General features: G+C 39.8%; 1 protein-coding gene and 1 pseudogene across 5 annotated transcripts in view; both read right to left on the bottom strand.

Moving 5' to 3' along the window:
- Positions 1-930: 930 nt before the first annotated feature.
- LOC144288925 (large ribosomal subunit protein eL21 pseudogene) lies at positions 931-1,413 on the bottom strand (annotated as a pseudogene).
- A 7,215-nt stretch (positions 1,414-8,628) lies between these two features.
- The window catches only part of CDK6 (cyclin dependent kinase 6), a 245,799-nt gene continuing 235,034 nt past the window's right edge, over positions 8,629-19,393 (bottom strand). For 4 of the 5 annotated variants that reach the window (XM_077856956.1, XM_077856958.1, XM_077856955.1 and 1 more), the window contains exon 8: positions 8,629-18,869. In XM_077856956.1, coding sequence (XP_077713082.1) covers positions 18,723-18,869 — 147 coding nt within the window. In that variant the 3' untranslated portion in view covers positions 8,629-18,722. The remainder of the gene's footprint in view (positions 18,870-19,393) is intronic. The other variant, XM_077856959.1, reaches the window with a different exon arrangement.

Below are 19,393 nucleotides of genomic sequence, written 5' to 3'. Positions count from 1 at the left end.
AAATCCCTTTTAACTCAGAGGGCATATTTAAGTACATTTGGACCAACTTGGACCTGTATCCAAATTTAATAATATAGTTAAATATTATATATGTTTCATTGTTATTGTGTGGGTATATAAGAATTTCAACAATAGTGACAGAGAAACCCAATTCACAAACCCAATGGTTTGTTGTTTGAGTGGGCATATCGCTAGACTGCAAATGGAAGCAAGGAGCTTCCATGTTTGAACACATAGCCGTTGTGATTATTCGACTAAGTTAACCAAGAAAGCAAAAGATGGGAAATAGGGTAAATATCCATTACAAGGGAAATGGTTAAATAAAGTATGGTACATCCATGCAGTGGCAAAATACCCAGGTATTTAGAAAGCGATATCCAGCTATATGTGTTGATAAGAAGAATGGCCACTATACAAAATTAAGAGAATTTTAGAAGTCTATATAGACTACAAGAGCACGTGTGTTAACAAGAAGATATATTGGTTGAACCACATGAAATTGTTGATATTCAGCAATTTCTAATCTATAAGAATGGCAATTTCATAAAAGAATGGCAATTTCATATGGTTTAACTTATTACATATGTATACTTGGATATGTTTAGGAAAACTTTCAAAAAGTTTACACACTAAACTCTTCCTGGTGGTTACTTTATAATAATAGTATTAGTGAGCTGAAGGGGGAACATATTCATTTTTATTTTTCACCACATATCTTTCTTTTTGGGTTTATTTTGTTACAAAACTGCTCAACTATTCAATTCTCCTTTTGCTGAGTCCATGCTCACCATGTCAGTTATGAATGGAATTTTACCTCCACAGAGAGAAAACAGTGACCAGTAAACACGATTATCTTGTGCTCTACACAGGTATATTTCTCACTGTAAAAAAATATAAAGAGGATATACTTTTATATATTTTTTACATTTATCATGCCATGAATTCATAGGGAATGGGTTCCAGTAGCTCAGGCTCCTTTCCATTGATTCTCACAAAGTGTGTATCTCTGAGTGGAACAGGCTGGCACTTCAGTTGAACCCAAGTACCTTTCTCTTTGTCTTCCTTCTTTTCCTGATCATTTTCCTTCACATGCTTCAGGAAGCTATCTTGGCTCTTTGCGTGCTCGTTATGCTCAACATGTACATTAATTCTGTTGGCAAGAGTCTTGCCCTTAACTTGTTTGTTTACAACAACGTCAACAGCATGCTGGGTGACATTGTAGACTCTTCCAATTTTGCCATGGTCACATTCATGGGGCATTCCTTTTTGAACAATGCCATTTTCCTGATGTCTGTAATATCACCTTTCTTATGGATTGGCGTGTATGTGGCTGAAAGAACCACTCTGTGTTTTCTAAAAAGGCCTAGAGAACATACAGTGGGTGCCTCTCCTCTTTCACTTTGTATTGGTCATTTTGGCAAACGACAGGAAGATGGCAGTTCCGGCTGAAAGGGAGCCATTCCCTTTAATTACATTTCCTTTTGTAAACCTGTGTTTCAGGGCTATGACTGAGCAGAGGCAGTAGAAATTACCAAGCACAGTGAGTCAGTAAGGAAAATTCCTGATGTTCATTAGAGCTTCCACAACTCAATGCATTATAGTTTCGCCGTAATTCTCCTCTTGTTCCGTCTCTATTCAGGTGACTCTCAAGCTATAAAAGTTCTTCTCCAATCATTTTAGGTTGGCTTTTGTTAGCAATGAAAGAGAACACCTTTAATTAAAACAAACTTGATTGAGGTATAGCTTACATATAATAAAACTCGCCAGTTTCAAATGTACAGTTTGTTGAGTTTTGATAAATGCAGTCATGTAAGTACCACTACAGTCAAAATACAGGACATTTTAATTTCTCTAAGAAGTTCCTTTGTGACTTCTTGTAATTAATCCCCTTCCCTATCTCCCAGCCTGGGAGACCGATTTATTTTCTGTCACTGTAGCTTTGCCTTTTCTAGAATTTCATATAAATGCCATTAACTAAGAGGTGTAATTTTGTGTCTGATTTCTTCCACTTATCTGGATACTTTTGAGATTCGCCTATGTTGTGTGTGGCAACAGCTGTTCCTTTTCTTTTTAAAAAAATAATTTTTATTCATTTATTCATGAGAGACACAGAGACAGAAGCAGAGACATAGGTAGAGGGAGAAGCAAGCTCTCTGTGGGGAGCCCAATGAGGGACTGATTCCCAGGACCCTGGGATCACGACCTGAGCTGAAAGCAGATGCTCCACCACCCAGGGGTCCCAACAACTATTCCTTTTTGTTGCTGAGTAGCATCCCACTTTATTTATAAATCACAATTTGCTTCTTCATTGACATTGTGATGGACATTTGGATTGGTTCCAGTTTTTGCCTATTATGAATAAGATGCTATGAACATTCATATGTAAGTATGTGCACATATATTTTCATTTTCTTTGAGTAAATACCTATCGGTGGGGTTGCTGGATTGAATTATAAGTGTATATTTAACTCCCAACTCTTTCCAAAACGGTATCCTGTATTGTTTTTTCATTAATGAGATCAATGGTGAAAGTTTCAGTTGTTCATGGCCTCACAAATACTTGGTGTTGTCAAATTTAAGCATTTTAGCCATTCTAGTGATATCTCATTAGAGTTTTAATTTGCAATTCCCTAATGACTAATGCAGTTGTTCATCTTTCCAGGTGCTTATTTTATTTATCTTCTTTGGTGAAGATTGATTGATTGATTGATTGATTGATTTTTATGTATATATATATATTTTTTAAACTTAAATTTTTTTTTATTTATTTATGATAGTCACACAGAGAAAGAGAGAGAGGGGCAGAGACACAGGCAGAGGGAGAAGCAGGCTCCATGCACCGGGAGCCCGACGTGGGACTCGATCCCCGGTCCCCAGGATCGCACCCTGGGCCAAAGGCAGGCGCTAAACCGCTGCACCACCCAGGGATCCCAATTTATGTATATTTTTTAATTGGAGTTCAATTTGCCAACATATAGCATAACACCCAGTGCTCATCCCGTCAAGTGTCCCCCTCAGTACTGGCCCGTCACCCAGTCACCCCAATCCCCTGCCCACCCTTTCTTTGGAAGTTTTATTTCAAATCTTTTGCTCACATTGGGCTCCCTGCATGGAGCCTGCTTCTCTCTCTGCTTCTGTCTCTGCCTCTCTCTTTCTCTGGGTCTTTCATGAATAAATAAGTAAAATCTTAAAAAATTTACTTTTTTTTTTTTTTGAGAGAGAGAGAGAGAGAGAATGAACTGGAGGGAGGAGCAGAGGGAAAGAGAGAAGCAGACTCCCCACTGAGCAGGGAGCAGGATGTGAGGCTCAATCCCAGGATTCTGGGATCATGACCTGAGCCGAAGGCACATACTTAACCAACTGAGCCATTCAGGCACCCCCAGAAGTTTTAAATTTTGATGAAGTACCATTATCAGTATTTCTATTTGTATCCTAAGAAATTATTGCTTAACCCAAAGTCACAAAGATTTTCTCCTATCTTTTCTTCTGCAAGTTTTTTTGGTGTAGCTTTTATGTTTAGACCCATGATCCATTTTGAATTAATTATTTTTCATAGTGGGAATAAGGGTCAGGATTCATTTTTGTATCCATATGGATAACTAATTTCTTCGGAACTGTTTGTTGAAAAGATTGTACTTTCCCCCATTGAATTCCTCTATTAGTTTGCTAGGGCCACCAAAACAAAGTATCACCCATAGGTGGCTTAAGCAACAGAAATTTATTTTCTTACAGTTCTAGAGGCTAGAAGTCTGGAATCAAAGTGTCAGCAGGGCCATGATCCCTGTGACGGCTCTAGGGAAGAATCCCTCCTTACTCCTTTTAGCTTCTGGTGGCCCCAAGCATTCCTTGACTTGGGACAGCTTAATTCCAATCTCTGCCTCTGTCTTCATATGGCCATCTTTTCTATATCTCTGTGAGCCCCCTCTTCTTTTAAGTATGATTAATTCATTGGATTTAGGGCCCACCCTAATCCAGTATGACTTCACTCATTTTCTGATGCTACTGTAATTGGTATTTTTAAATTCTGGTTTACAATTTTCATTTTAAAGTAGATAGAAATAGGGACACCTGGGTGGCTCAGCAGTTGAGCATCTGACTTCAGCTCAGGGTGTGATCCTGGAGTCCTGGGATCGAGTCCCCCATTGGGGTCCCTGCGAGGAGCCTGCTTCTCCCTCTGTCTGTGTCTCTGCCACTCTCTGTGTCTCTCATGAATAAAAAAATAAAATCTTAAAAAAAAGATAGAAATATAATTTTAAAAGAAATATTGCCCTTATAATCTTCTGGCCTTGTTAAATTAATTTGCTCTAGTAATTTTAAAAAAGATTTATTTATTTATTTATTATTTATTTTAGAGAGAGACAGCATGTAAGAGAGAGCAGGGGGAGGGGCAGAAAGAGAGGGATAGAGAGAATCCCAAGCCGACTCCCCACTGAGTGTGGAGCTGCTCTTCGGCTTCATGGCTAAGCTTCTTGAACAAGTTGTCTGCATTCTCTCTCTACTCCCTAGTTGTATTTTTTAAAGTTATTTTATGGTCAACATGTTAGCATTTCATTTCACCAGTTACATATAAATTTGTCTGGTCACTGGAAACTCATTCACTTATTCATTCAACAGTATTGAACTTCTGCTCAGTTTCAGGTGCCTCTAGACCCTAGAGCATATAATCATATTTCTTTCTTTCTTTCTTTCTTTCTTCTTTCTTTCTTTCTTTCTTTCTTTCTTTCTTTCTTTCTTTCTTTCTTTCCTTTCTTTCTTTCCTTTCTTTCTTTCTTCTTTCTTTCTTTCTTTTTAAAGATTTATTTATTTATTTATTTATTTATTCATGAGGGACACAGAGAGAGAGAGGGAAGCAGAGACACAGGCAGGGGGAGAAGCAGGCTCCATGCAGGGAGCCCGACATGGGACTCAATCCTGGGTCTCCAGGATCACACCCTGGACTGAGGGTGGTGCTAAATCGCTGAGCCACCCGGGCTACCCTTCTTTCTTTTTTTTAAAGATTTATTTATTTATTTTAGAGAGAGAGAGCAAGAGCATGAGCAGGGGGAGGGGCAGAGGGAGAGGGAGAGGGAGAGCCTCTTAAGCAGATTCCCCACTGGGCACACAGCTCCACATCAACCCCCCCCCCCCCCCCCCCCGGTCAAATCTTATGATCCTGAGAGCATGTGAGCCGAAACCAAGAGTTGGCTGCTCAACTGACAGCCATCCAGGCACCCCAATCACATTCCTTTCCTATGTGTTGTATGCAACCTTATTTTAGGAGTGTTTGCAGCTGACACCACCATCTACTTCTGACTTGGAGAGAATGAACTGAGGAAATAAGGTATTTTGTATTTGTAGGGCATGTCAGAATATCTGGCACTTGGGGGATGGCTCTTTGAACGTTAATTGCCTCCCTTCTCCTCTTGAGAGTGCCATTTTTGCTGGACCTACAGCTTAATAACACTGTATCACAGTGAAATCCAACAGGCAGGAGGGAGGGTCTGTTATCACAAACCATCACTCTTGACCCTTCTGCCTCTTTGCGTCAGATACTGTTTGAAAGCTGAGGCTGGTAGATGTTGAGTGAATATGAGTAAACTTGACTCTAGCAGCTTTCTGAATACACTGTCATTTTCCACTGAGGAATCTTGCAGATTGCAGGAAGTACAGGATTTAGAATAATGGATCCCATTCTAAGAGCTCATGTCTCCTCTATGCTGATATCGTACTTCTCGAAAATGCTCTGCAGGAGAGTGAATTGTAATTGTCCTGTGCAGTTACTGAAGTCATAAAATGCCTTTGAAGTCATCTATGTTGTTTAAAAAATTAAAATTTTGCCTTCTATTCCATAATGTCTTAAAAAAAATTTTTTTTTTTAAGTGTCTTTCTGGGCAGCCTGGGTGGTTCAGGGGTTTAGCGCCGCCTTCGGCCCGGGGCGTGATCCTGGAGACCAGGGATCGAGTCCCACGTCGGGTTCCCTGCATGGAGCCTGCTTCTCCCTCTGCCTGTGACTCTGCCTCTCTCCCCCCCCCCCCCCGCCCCCGGGTCTCATGAATAAATAAAATCTAAAAAAATAAAAAGTGTCTTTCTTTAATGAAAAACATTTTTCTTTTTTATTTTAAGCAAAATTGAGGCTTGAGGAAAGTAGATCTTTTTATCTGTAGCTTTGTACTCTCCCCTGTATATTCCAGGTTTCTGAGAATCCCCATTGGCAAGGTGCAGGCTCCACTGTCAGTTTGTATCCACACTTCAATAAGGACACCTCTCTTGCATTTAGCTTTTCAAAGCCTTGAAATTACAGTGCAGGGCAGTGGCCTCAAGCTATAGAACTGAGAGAGGAGACAGGGAGCTATACTAGGACTTCCGCTACAATCGATAGAAATTTACCTGAGCTACCCAAGTTAAATGGAGGAAAAAAAAATAAAGCTAGAGACAGACTTCATTATATGGGGAGTTTCTGAGCCTGGGGAAGAGGAGTCAGAAGGTTGTCTGGATTCAGTCTCTGCACATTACCGTCTCTTTCCATGGGTCAGCACCCCATGATCCTCTGTGCACACAGGGAGAAATACAGCTCTCCACACTCTGGATTTACAGGTAGCGCTCGCAGACACGTAAGAGATGGATGCAGTCTCTGCATCCCACATTCCACATGTCCCACATTCCACGGGGTACTATGGTTGCATCATCTGTCAAAACCAGAAAAGGGGACTTTGGAAAACAAATATGACCTCCTAGGGCCCAGCCCTTTCGAGAGTTGTTCCCTAGGGAGCAGGTAAACTGGGCTGACACTTAAAAGGGCAAAAGGCCTTCGGGCTTTTAATGGAATGAAGTTCTAAGTGAGTATAAGCAGAGATAACTAGAGATTAATTGAAGGATCTTTCTGCACGCTGAAGTAAACGATCCAGTCAAACCTGATTGTAGATGCCCATGGTTTGTGGAAATATGTGTAGTTACGAGGGACTTCTTAAGCTATAAACTGTTAATTTCTTAAACAATTTTTTTTGAAGTTTTATTAATCCACTTGCTCTTTTGTCTGAGCCAGCCAGGTGCGCCTACAAACTTTAAATTTCTTGGTAAAGATCATATTCTTGACTTTTTGTATTATCCCTCCTGAATATTTCATGTAAATTTTTAAAATTTAGATGCAATTTAGGGCCTGTTAAACAAAATTAAGGCAAATCCTAATGAGTTCCCAGGGAATTCTGGAGGACTTACTTTATTAAAAAATATCTGATATCAGAGCGCCTGGGTGGCTCAGTAGGTGAAATGACCAACTCTTTTTTTTTTTTTTTAAGATTTTATTTATTTATGAGAGACAGAGAGAGAGAGAGAGAGAGAGAGAGAGGCAGAGACACAGGTAGAGGGAGAAGCAGGCTCCATGCAGGGAGCCTGATGTGGACTTGACCCCGGTCTTCAGCATCAGGCCCTGGACTGAAGGCAGCGCTAAACCGCTGAGCCACTGGGCTGCCCCAAAATGACCAACTCTTGATTTCAGCTCAGGTCATGAACTCAGGGTCCTAGGATCAAGCCCTGTGTGTTGGGCTGTGCGCTCAATGGGGAATCTGCTGGAGATTCTCTCTCCCTCTGTCCCTCTCTGCCACCTTGCACGTGCTCTCTCTCTCTCTAAAATAAATAAATCTTATAAAAAGTACTTAATATCATACACAAAGAAGGGAATGTTCAGACAGCAACACTTTTGATGTGTTGTGTAGTGTCTCAGTAGCTGCTTCATCTAGCTCTTTGGATCAGTATGAAAGCGGTTAGACAAGAGCACACATAAATAGAAACTGTCTTCCTTGTTAACACCCTTCAGTAGTCCAAATTCTTTTATATTTTATTATATAAAATATTAAACCCTTCTCAACATTATCTCCAGACTCCTTCACATACCCACCCCCCCTTACTAATTCTCTTCTAACATTAAATCACGGCCTATTAGTGAGAGGGGTTGTGAAATCAGTTTAGTGGGTTGCCACCAGTATTTTCAAAGAGTGTAGGAGATGTGGGGCATTCAGTATCATTTTGTGCAATTTCAGTTCTCGGCACATACATGTGTGCATCAGGGTGTGCGTGTGCACGTGTGCAGCAGATCATTCGGTAAGGCTGGATTTCTTTCTGTAGGGTATGATCCGGATGTTAATAGCCACTGCCCCAGGGGTGGCCTCACCAATTGTACTGCTTGCTCTTACATAACTGCATGCCTTTGCACGTGCAAAGTATTTCTGCTTGTATGCCTGGGAGACACTGATTTTTGGTTTTGAGTCCACTCAAGCCTCCCTTCCAGTGTGAATCCTTTGCTCATCACTAGGTTATCCGCAGTTGGTTACACAAACCTTTTCACGGGTCCCCATCTGCAAGCTTTGGAAAGGACTGCCATGCCTTACTTGGTTTTGGGTTGTCAGAGTTTAGCATAGTCAACGATTTCAAGCTTTAACATTTGTTACTGGAGCTTTAAGCTCAATGAACTGCTATTTAGTTTTTAAAAGCATTTGAAACCTGAAAAGTAAAAGTTTAAAACGTATTCTGCTAAAACTCGCTATTTATTTCTAAGTTACTTTATTCACCATAATTATATTCATTTTACATTAGGTAAAAAGAAAAACAGCTGTGATAGCGATAGTGATTCATTTCCAAGAAAGCAGTCCAAGATTGGTGTTTTTATTATTTTTATTTGCTACCAATATTTTTATTGTAAGAAATACAAAAGGTATGACAAATATACAAACCATTGTCATGTTGCTTCAATTTAGCTTGTGCATAAGTGAAAACAATGAACTGGACAGTGACATTTCAACACTAATTCTTAAAAAACAATGAATTCCATTATCCAACAATAAATACCTAAATTTGCATTCTAGCACCCAGTAAGACATCCAGTTTCCAAAGGATTTGTGATCTGCAACCCTCTGAATCGTCTGACATGCTATCTTTGCCACTGCAACAAAGTCAACATTGGTAGTTGTCGCTCTCCCAAGGAGTCCCAGAGCGAGCGTGCTAGAACGGCTGCCCCTGACCTCGGGCAGTTCAGGTCAGAGCATCTTTAACTTGAGCTACTTTTTAAAACAGATTGCTACTGATGGGGGATTTAATGTAAATTTTGGTAGTCCTTGGATTACATATTTTACAAGATACAAATAACCTACTTTTCTAATTTCCTCTTCCGGTGGGAAGAGTCTAGATAAACTGACCTGTATTTTCATCTACCTAAAGGGAAAGAAGCAAGATCATTTAGCTCAGGGTGCTATGAAGGGGGTAATTTTGCAGTTAAGCTTTTTTTTTTTTTTTATTCTTTTTCTTCCCCCCGTACAGAGCTTTCTGTACAGCGTGGAGGGATGGTCACTAGAGTGAGAGAGCCCTTCCCATTCTGCTCCTGTCTACACCCACGGCCATTTTTCTTTGGGGGCTAAATGATCTGGCACTTAGGAAGGCCTCTGCTTTCAGAGAGCTGCACTGCACCCCTATTTTTTTGGCGGGGGGCACAGGGTTTGGCACTCTGTGAGAAAGGATACTCAGATGAACCTGACAGGCCAGGGTGGTAATCTCAAGCTGTGTATGGAGAAAAGAGCAGAAGCAACATCTACTACCAAGCCATCTGCCAACGTTCTTGTAAGACTGTGTTCCAGGCAGTGATTTTCCACACTGCTTCTTTGACCTGCTCAACCCAAAGCACCAAAAGAGCATTCTGTAGCAATTCGAGCAAACGGAATGAGAGTAATTTTGCACCTTTAAGGAACATGCACCCTTATATGTCTGTACCCTGATATTAAAATAGCAGAATGAGTTTCAAGTATGAAGAAATACAGTAAAACTATGGCCTGTGGATGGATAGAAAACAGCAGCCTGGAATGTGGATTTTAGGCTTGTTTAGTTTTTCTCTTTGTACCACAGCCGAAAATTGAATGCTCCGTAGAAAGACTTGGTTTTAAAATCAAGATGCACACGAACAGGCTAGAGGGCATTTGTGATTGGTGTTGCGGGCATACTCTGTGCCCAGCCAAAGGTCAAGTAGAAGTGGCGGCCAAGCCTGAGCAGGCACACCTGTGATGCCTACAGCATCTCTCTCACCTGGCCCCAACGGCCAAAGGGCGGCCAGGAGGATAAAGAGCACCACGCAGACGGGCCTGGATGGAGACAGGATACAGAGGATGGGAGGACATTGGTGATCTCGGCTGGTTCACACAGCCTAGATTAGTATCTGACATGCACACGCACAGTCTCTACATCTCCAGAACCGTGATTTCAAACACAGAAACCAACAAGTCAAATGTCCAAGTTACGATTTTTTTTCTACGTTTAACACATTTTCTATTATAAGAGTAAGTCCCCAAAACAAACGAACGAAAAAGCTTACTGGGTATGACAGCCTTGCTGAAAACCTAGAATAAAGTTTTAACTAAGCCCTATGGAAATGCAGAAACACTACACTAATACATTCTACAGTGAGAACATGCATTTACACATCTCTGACATGAAAATCTCATAAAACCCTCTAGTTCTAATTTGCACTCTATGGGAACCAATATTGTGCTTTTCTTAACACATACTGTTCTTCTATACCAAACACTTGCCAATTAGCCTTCATATCAAAACCTAAAATACCAGAAATGCAACAAGCTTCTGAGGTGTTGGGAACTGTTGGTTGTTAAAAGCCATTGTTGAGTACTGTACATGCAATCTTTGTTTTTATTACCAGATTGAATTGCTTCTGTACAAAACTCAGTTGCTTGAAGCACAGAAACTTGAATTTCTCCATCTTACACATTCTGGAAGCCCCAAGGCACAAGCTGACAGTTTGCTTCTACAGAAAACTCTCACCCTGTTCTTGCAACAGTACGACCTGTTCCCACTACTGCACATGACACCTATGAAGGCACAAGATCGCAGGAAGGAAGCTTCTTCTCAAGGCCAGATAAGAGGAGGCGCCACCCAGGCACCTGTCTCTGCCTGGCATCTACTCTGGCGGCCGTCTGGCGGAGTTCCTAAATTAAGGCAGATTCTGATGCTTTTCTATCTGGTTTTAATTTTTGCTGTATTTTCACACTATACTATATGCATACTTGACAAAAGAACTACATAGTCCTTTGCTTTAATTCCTTTAGGTAATGATAAAACACCTAGACACAAAAATACTACACCTACAGACTTAAATTCTACCCATCATGTTAAAATGCATGCAGCTTATCTGGGGGCTTAGTCTAATTTTAATTTACTTAGCTCCATCAAGACCATGATAATAAACACTAAATGCAAACCCTAATGCCATCTCCTTTCAGTTGTACTTTCACAGGACTAGTGTGATTCAGAAATAAATAACATACATGAATAACAATAGAAATAATTTATGCAAGTGTAGAACAACTTGAAATAGAAATTCCCCAACTTGTTAAGTGCTGACTCTAGGGGTAGTTGCTATTCATTCCATGTACTAACTAATATATTTATTACTGGTCATAGTAAAACACATGAATACAAAAGTAAGTGAGGCATTGTAATATTCACGTGTAGCTGTTGCAAACACAGGACCAAAATGAGAAGCTATGTAATGTAGTTGGGGGGCAGTTCAAGAAATGTATTACTGCTGGGATCTATTTTCATTATTCAGAGACTTCGAGGTTAAATTAGGAGTTGCTGGTGATCACAGAAAATATTGCTAGCTAATACATATTATTGCATTTCAAAAAACCTAAGATTAGAATCTTTCAAGTTAAGGGTACCACGGGTATCTTCAGGACTGTAACCTAAGCATGCCAATGGAATTTGGCCAGAAACCACAGAGCTTTAGAAATTAAATAACTGTGTGTGGCTCTATGCTTGCTCATTAGTGCTACAGTCATAGTTCTTTATAGCAATATGTACAGTTATGTGCCCCCTTAATTAAGGAAACCTATACTTGACAATCCAAACTCCTAAAGTAGAGAAAGGGTTATTTGCTTGATGAAACAATTCACACAAGAGATCCTCTAAACAGGAAAATCTCCTACTCTGGGAGATAATTTGCTTGCATACCTTTAACTATTTGACAAAGGAAAAAAAAAAAAAGAAAAGAAAAGGAAGAAATTAGAAACTAAAGAGGAGCTTTCGCCGAAGCAGAAAATAAATTTCAAAATTTTCAAAACAAAACTTTTCCACACGTATCTTCTGCCATCATATATGTAGAATGATAGAAAATAAAAAAATAAAAAATCTTTCCTGTAATTATACATCTTCTCTTTAAAAAAAAAAAAAAAAAAAGCTGAGCTTAGAGCTTGAGAGATGCCTGGTAGACGCTTCATACAGAGCAGCATCTCTTTATACCCGAACTTTCAAAGAATTGTGTTGTACTTATTTATGCACAGAAGACACCCGTTTGCTTCTAGGGACGTTTGGCTTCCTAAGATCGCAGAACAGATGCCTCTGAGACAGCAGCAGGGCACGGGGACCTCGGACAGGTGAGCGGCGGGCGGGCCCCAGGCGGCCCCACCCCAGGTTTTCAGACCGGCCCAACGGGCATCCAACGCGAGGTCCGAATTCGGCCTTCCATTTAGGGGCTTAGCTGGAACCTCCGACAACCTCCTACGGTGGGGTTTTTGGCCGAGGGACGAGGCCGGGCTCCCCGGGAGCCCCCGCCGCCCCTGGAGCGCGCGGTACCTGCAGCAGCAGGACGTGGGGAGACTTGCCTGCCGGCTACTCTGCGGGAAGTTAAGCGGGCGCCGTTGGCTTCTGCCACTCAGGAGGGGTAAGCTGCCTTCCGTGGTGCCGAGCTAACGGAACGGAAAAGTACTACGAGGGCCTTCCTCCTCAATTTCTGTAACACTTAGCAAAGGGACTTCTGAAATTAACTAAAATCATCTCGGGGTGGGGGTGGGGATGGGGGTGGGGTGGGGGGGACAGTGAGTCTCTGAGCAGACCTGCGAACTAAAACACAGGAGTGTATGGAGATATAGAGAGCTGCCAAAGAACGTCCCAAGTGGAGAAATTAAAGATTTATGCAAATATGCTCCTCCTGGATTATTATGCTCATATGCTGGGAGAGGATTTTTTAAATATTAGAGTTTCTTGTGAATTTACACTTGTGATCACACAGATGTAAAAAAAAAAAATATTACCGGGTCTTTTAGAATTTAAGGGCTCTGTTTTTTGGCATGGCAGTTCTTCAGAAAAAAATAGTTTTGTCTCCTTAAACACCAATGTTACTTATGCTACTCATCTGATTTTTAAATGAGGATTTACAATTTTAATCAATGTCTAAAGGCCATCATAGGAGGAAATGTGAAAAGAGCAAACAGAGGCATAGGTATTTTGGCTGAGGCCACTTGGAGGAGTTTTTACACTCCTAACAAAACTATCCCAGTCACAGATGCGTGTTGCCTTTTAATGAGTAAGCCTGTCCATCTTTGAAGCTTCTGCACCTGCAACAGTAAGGTAATTAGGGACCTCAAAAAAAAAAAAAATGCTTCTTGAAAAATACCATGCCTTGGCTTGGCTCCCTGTATGCACTTAAATGATCAAAATGGGTGTATTCTTCATTCTCAAGAAGAACTTACTTGCAGACAATTGTTCAGAACCTAGCTAACAGCTAAAATATTGAGGTTCCAGAATGTTATGAAGATTATTAATCATTCTGACAAACAAGGGCTAAGCAAGACTAGAATATATACAGAAAAATAAAGTTAGAACCAAGTCTTCAGAAGTACCTCTTTAGCCTTGCTCAGATTGTTCCCCTACCCCCTCACCCCCAAAAGTGCCACCTTGTGGAGTATAATGGAATAAAACAAGAATGAAACAGGACAGTGAATTTTAAAACGGACATTTGCAAGAAAAATCGTCTCCCTTTCCTACCCTATAACCTTCAAATTACTGTAAAAACATTTATGTAGATGCTTGAAAAAAGCCTGTATTAATTTTCAAGAGGCTTTTGTTTTCCTCTTAAAGGCCAGAGCACCAGTATCAAGGAAACATAAATATGTCAATGGAAGTTCATTCATTTATCTAAACTCCCCAGGAATGCTAAGAAATACAAAACATTTTGAAAAGCTGATTCGTACTTCATTAAAACCAACAGAAACAAATTGAGAAAAAGGAAAACATTGAAAAATCAGACTCCTCCTTTTCCATTTCTGTTGTATACAAACATCAGATGGTAGAAAAGGCCAAAGGAATATGTTGGTTTATTTTCTGAAAAAGTACAAGTTAGAAATGCTTGAGATATAGGTATGTAACACAATTAGGTTGAAAATTGCATTGATGAGTGAAAATGCTATTTTCTTGTGCTTTTGAGGAAAACACCACTATTCAATATCTGGGGGGCTTAATTGCTCAACAGGTTTTTGGTAGCCTCAAGAAGTGTTTCCATGGTGGAGAAAGAGCATGTAGCTATGTTTCTAATATCTGAATGTATTGAATGCACATGATTTGGGCTTCACAATTTTCCAAAAAATTCTGGTGGAATAGGAAATATGTGCCTTTTAAAAACATATTATTATTTCTCTTTACAGTGAACATTCTTAGGCTTGCATAATGAGTGTAGCTTCATGTAGCTGCTTCCTCTCATGAAATAAGAAAGGAATACAGATGGTTTAGTGTGCTCAGGCCACCCTTTGAAATGGCAACTGCTTGGAACAGCTTTTCCATAAAACATGTTTTTGAATGTACCAACTTCAGTTGCAAGGTGACTTTAATATAGATTCTTACAATATATTTGTTAATAAATATATATCCTTCAAAATATATCTAACTTTGAAACTATCCTTCTTTGAAATACCTTCATTTTTCTCCTGAATTTCCTCTATCCGTTGTCCACTGTTTTAGGACTTTTAAAAGGTTTAGAAATCACACCACATTTTTATTTTTATAAAATACACTGTTTCTATGTGTCACAATGTAAAAATGCATTCTTTTGAATTCTACCAATACCTAAGGATTTCTAATGTCTCAACATTTTCTTTCCAAGGTAAATATTCTATAGTTTCTGTACCAACATAATTAAGTAATTATAGTGGCTTATTAACTTAATGTTATTCTTTCCTAGACCCAACTATGCAACAAAAGCCTGCTTTTGAAAAATGTGAGACACTCTCTCTTGTACTTATCATAAAAACAGTCCAGTTGTCATTTAAAAGAAGTGATTCTTTGAAGAGAAGAATTTTAATATTTAGTTTGTGCTATTAGGAAGCTTACATGATTTTAATTTTCATAATTGAATGAGGATTGCCATTATTGACTTTAATAGACACCACTTTTTAAGAGAAGCAGCTATAGTTAAAAGCTCAACTTTAATACATAATTTAAGGTTCAAAATGTTTGGTACTATTTAGTTTTTTTTCATTGGGATGGATAGTACCGCATTCTGGAGTCAAATGATAAACCTCCAGTAAAGTGGTACAAATTTTCTTTAAGATATCCCATGTGTTCCAAAATTTTCCTTTTAACTTAAAACAAAGAAGATGAAATTCTATGCTTAGGTAAATACTTTGAACTATTTTTAGTAACACATGTTGGGCTAAATGCAAAGTGTGCTCTTCTAGTGTGTGATTCCTGAGAGAAAATCATGAGAACACAGAGGGATGAAATGGCTCGGAGCTCCTGTCCAAAACAGGTTCTTTGCTTCTTGGGTTTCTATCTACTTTAAAGGAGAGACAAAGTGGGAGGCGCCAACACACCAGGTTCTTACAAGCTCTTGGAAATTCTGTTTTTAAGGTTATAAAATTGGGGCCTTTTTACCTTTGCCATGATAGCTTATGATGCTGAAATGGACAGGTTTCTCTTTTATTCTTAATAGGGATGGTTAGAACTCTACTCCGCACAACAGTTTCCAAAATGCCTGGGCCACCAGAACAGCTATCATATAGAAACTATCAGGCACATTCCAGGACCAGTCCTCAGTAAGAAATGCAAACGTGATTTTCAATCTGACATCGTATTTTTACTGCTTATAGCTGCTTCAGTATAATCCTGGGGCAGTATGACTTTTTCAGCTAACCACTGCTTGGCTTTTGGCAAAAATGTTTGAAACCATACGTCACAGAAGAATAAGCTGTATTCAGTAAACTCCTATGCGGCTATATGCTTCCAAGTGCCCTAATGGCAAGGGTGCTTGTGTGGGATCTGAATTTCAGAACTGGTGAGCCCAGATTTAAAATACATAAAGCAAGAGGGGAATCACTCAACTCCAAGAACCACAGGTGGAAGATCTGGGGTCAGACTCCTAAGTTCAGAGAGGCCGAGGTGCCCTCCTCCTGCTGCCTCTCCAAGGATAATTTGCCAAGTATCCAATGCTGAAATGTTTGTGCTTTAAGTTTTCTTCATAAACACTACTGAGAAATGAACCTAAAGCATATGCTAGAAATAAAGTGGAGTGCTCCACTTGTTTAAAATTCTCAAGAATGCTGAAAAATTCCAGTTTAGAACAGCTGCATTTTTCTTGAGAGAACTTATGAAAAACTTAAAAAAAGCAAGAACGCAAGTTATGTCCACTCTAACCATGGATACTAACTAAAAAGCACATGATAAATCAGTGCAGTGAGTTTAAAAATTCAATTTCTAGGCCCCAGCAAAAATGTCTTTGTATTTTGACCCCTGATCAAAGTTAAGGCAGTATATTCACTGTTCCAGGGGAGACATTGCCCCAAATGCTCTGGATTCATTATATCTCAAGCATTTACAGTGATGACAAAACATAATCAACGTTGTCAACAATGAAGAAAAGCGTTATGCATTCTTATGGCCCATCTTCTCATTCCTATCTGGCTTTAGACAAATCTTCCTGCTCTTCAAGTTACTGGGTCAGAAAAATGTTAAACAATATATATATTAAAAAAAGAGTAATTCCCAACCCAAAAAGCTTGCAAGGAGAAAAGTCTCCTAATTTTTCTCTCGTTCAAGATGGTAGTATAGAGTATTGAGCTGTGAAGGATTCAGTAAGGCTCGACAATATATAAACATCATCTGGAACATTTTCTACTGAGGGAGGCAATGTTCATTCTTTGAAAACCCTAACTCTAAACATGGTCTAACTCTTGCATGCACTGAAAATATGAGTCAGAGAGCAAAGACAGCTAAATTTCCAAAAAGATACTTAATCTCTGTGTCTTCGAGCACTGACCACATATAAGGCAGAGATGACATGGAATATAAAGAACAGTAGAGAAAATGGCAAGAGACAAAAATAAAGCTGTTCACAATGCCCAGGTCAGGCTGGCTCTGCAGAGAGCAGGAGTATGCACAAGGCACTAGAAACAAGCAGAGCCTTGGGATGGAGAAAAGATCATTTTATAGAGTAAAATATATATTTCTAAAAAATAGTTAAAGATATTCCCCTCTGATTCTACACTGACAACATATTCTAAGAAATCATAAAACACTAAGTAACAGTTTAATCTATGTGCTGGTGATAGAGAAGAACCAGTCCTCTACTCACTGCTTAGGTAACAACAATGAATGCTAGGTAGGAAGATCGCATCAGAGCAAGAACATTCAGGACCCTGTTAGGATCACACAACTGGAGCCATAAGCCACAATCTGACTCTATTTACAAAAGGTTCATTGAAAGAAAGCAAGAAAGAGGTGCATGGGAAAAGCTTAAGCAATCTGTTATTAGTTATTTAATGGTAGTAATGTATATTAGAGGCCCTGGGGGATAGATAAGATGGATACTTTGCAAACAAGGCAGTGCATAGTAGAAAAAGTACAGTGTAATAGAGAAAAGTTAAATGGTATTCCTGTCTCTAGTCAGAACTACTATCCAAATCAGAACAGGAAACAGTTTTTGACAAATTCCTAAAATCAAAACCAAAATAAAGTAACAACAAAACCTAAAAAGGAAATAGATTTTAAATCAGGAAATAAAGGCTTTCTCTAAATTTTTTTTGACAATTTTACCTATTTGAGGTGTACTCCCTAAATCTATAGCAAGTAAGAAAAAGCTTATAGGGTATCTTTTAAAAGAAACAATAAAGCATATAATACAGGTTAAAATGGACTTATAAGGAGTAAATTCAGCTTTTTGAAGAGTAAACAGAATGTTATGCTTTAAAAGACATGTCTCTTAAAAGACACTAGCCTTTTTTTCCTTTTGTTGTGTGTATAAAACTTCATCTAGATAGTGAATCTTTTACTGCTAGCAAATTTACTACTTTTGGCCATAAAAGAGATTCTGAGGACATTGGTTCAACTTTCTAATTTGAGAAGCCCATTCTGGTAAATCACCTTTAGTCAACAGACACCAGTTATTTATAGGTCACTTTGAGTCTTTAAAATTCAATTATTCTTCTTGTTTATAGAAAGTAACACTTTAAGAGCTCAAGAATCACACACACACACACACACACACACACAGACACACACTCTCGCTCAAAAGTACCGAATCAGGCTCGGGCAGCTGCAGCGAGATTACATCATAACTCAGCTGTGCCTGGATTGCTCACTTCACACTGGCAGCATTCAAGGTTAGAAAAATGAAATGGCAGCACAATTGGTCAGCAGCTTCTCTTCTTCTGGAATTTTTCCAGGTTCTTGAAACAAACAAACAGACAGACAAACAAACAATGAACATAAAGCTGCAATCATTCTTGCATTGATTTCAAAACAGTAAACTAGGCGGTTTCCATGGAGAAGCAGAGCCCGTCCAGAAGATGGCCACTAGAAGGTCCCCAGCCAGTGATCCTCAGCAGCTCTGCCAGGGCTTACTCAAGGGTGGGGGTGGGGGGGATGGCATCAGCCCCCAAGGGTGTTCTTCGGGTGATCAGCTCAAGGTGGTAGTTGGGACCTCAGGCTGTGTTCATCTCTGAGCTGTTCTGGCTGGGCGGCAGATGGGAATCCAAGTTTTCCTTGCACCTCTCCAGGTCATGGAAGTATGGGTGAGACAGGGCACTGTAGGCAGATATTCTTTTGGCTGGATTAAATGTTAAGCACTTCTGTGATAAAGAAAAAAATAATCGATTGACTTAAAACATGTCCATTTAAAGAATGTGTTTACAAGTTATGGATTGGGGTTCTACAATGAGAATGAATGTCTACTCAGGAGACACTAGGGGGCGCCTGGGTGGCTCAGTCAGTTGAGTGGCCAACTCTTGGCTTTCAGCTCAGGTCATGATCTGGGTGGTGAGACTGAGCCCCAGCCTGAGGCTTCGTGTTCTGTGGGGAGTCTGCTTGATATTCTTTCTCTCCCTCTGCCCCTCCCCTGATCACCCTGTCTCTCTCTCTCAAATAAATATATAAATCTTCTAAAAAAAGGGGATGCCTGGGTGGCTCAGAGGTTGAGCATCTGCCTTTGGCTCAGGGCTTGATCCTGGGGGCCTGGGCCTCCCCACAGGGAACTTGCTCCCCCCTCTGCCTATGTCTCTGCCTCTCTGTCTGTGTATCTCTCATGCATAAATAAATAATCTCTAAAAAAAATTTTTTTTTAAGATTTTATTAATTTATGCATGAGAGACAGACA

Source organism: Canis aureus, chromosome 18, assembly GCF_053574225.1.
Source record: "Canis aureus isolate CA01 chromosome 18, VMU_Caureus_v.1.0, whole genome shotgun sequence".
Classification (NCBI taxonomy): Eukaryota; Metazoa; Chordata; class Mammalia; order Carnivora; family Canidae; genus Canis; species Canis aureus.
Note: the sequence above shows the minus strand (reverse complement) of the source record. Positions and strands in the feature narration are given on the sequence as shown.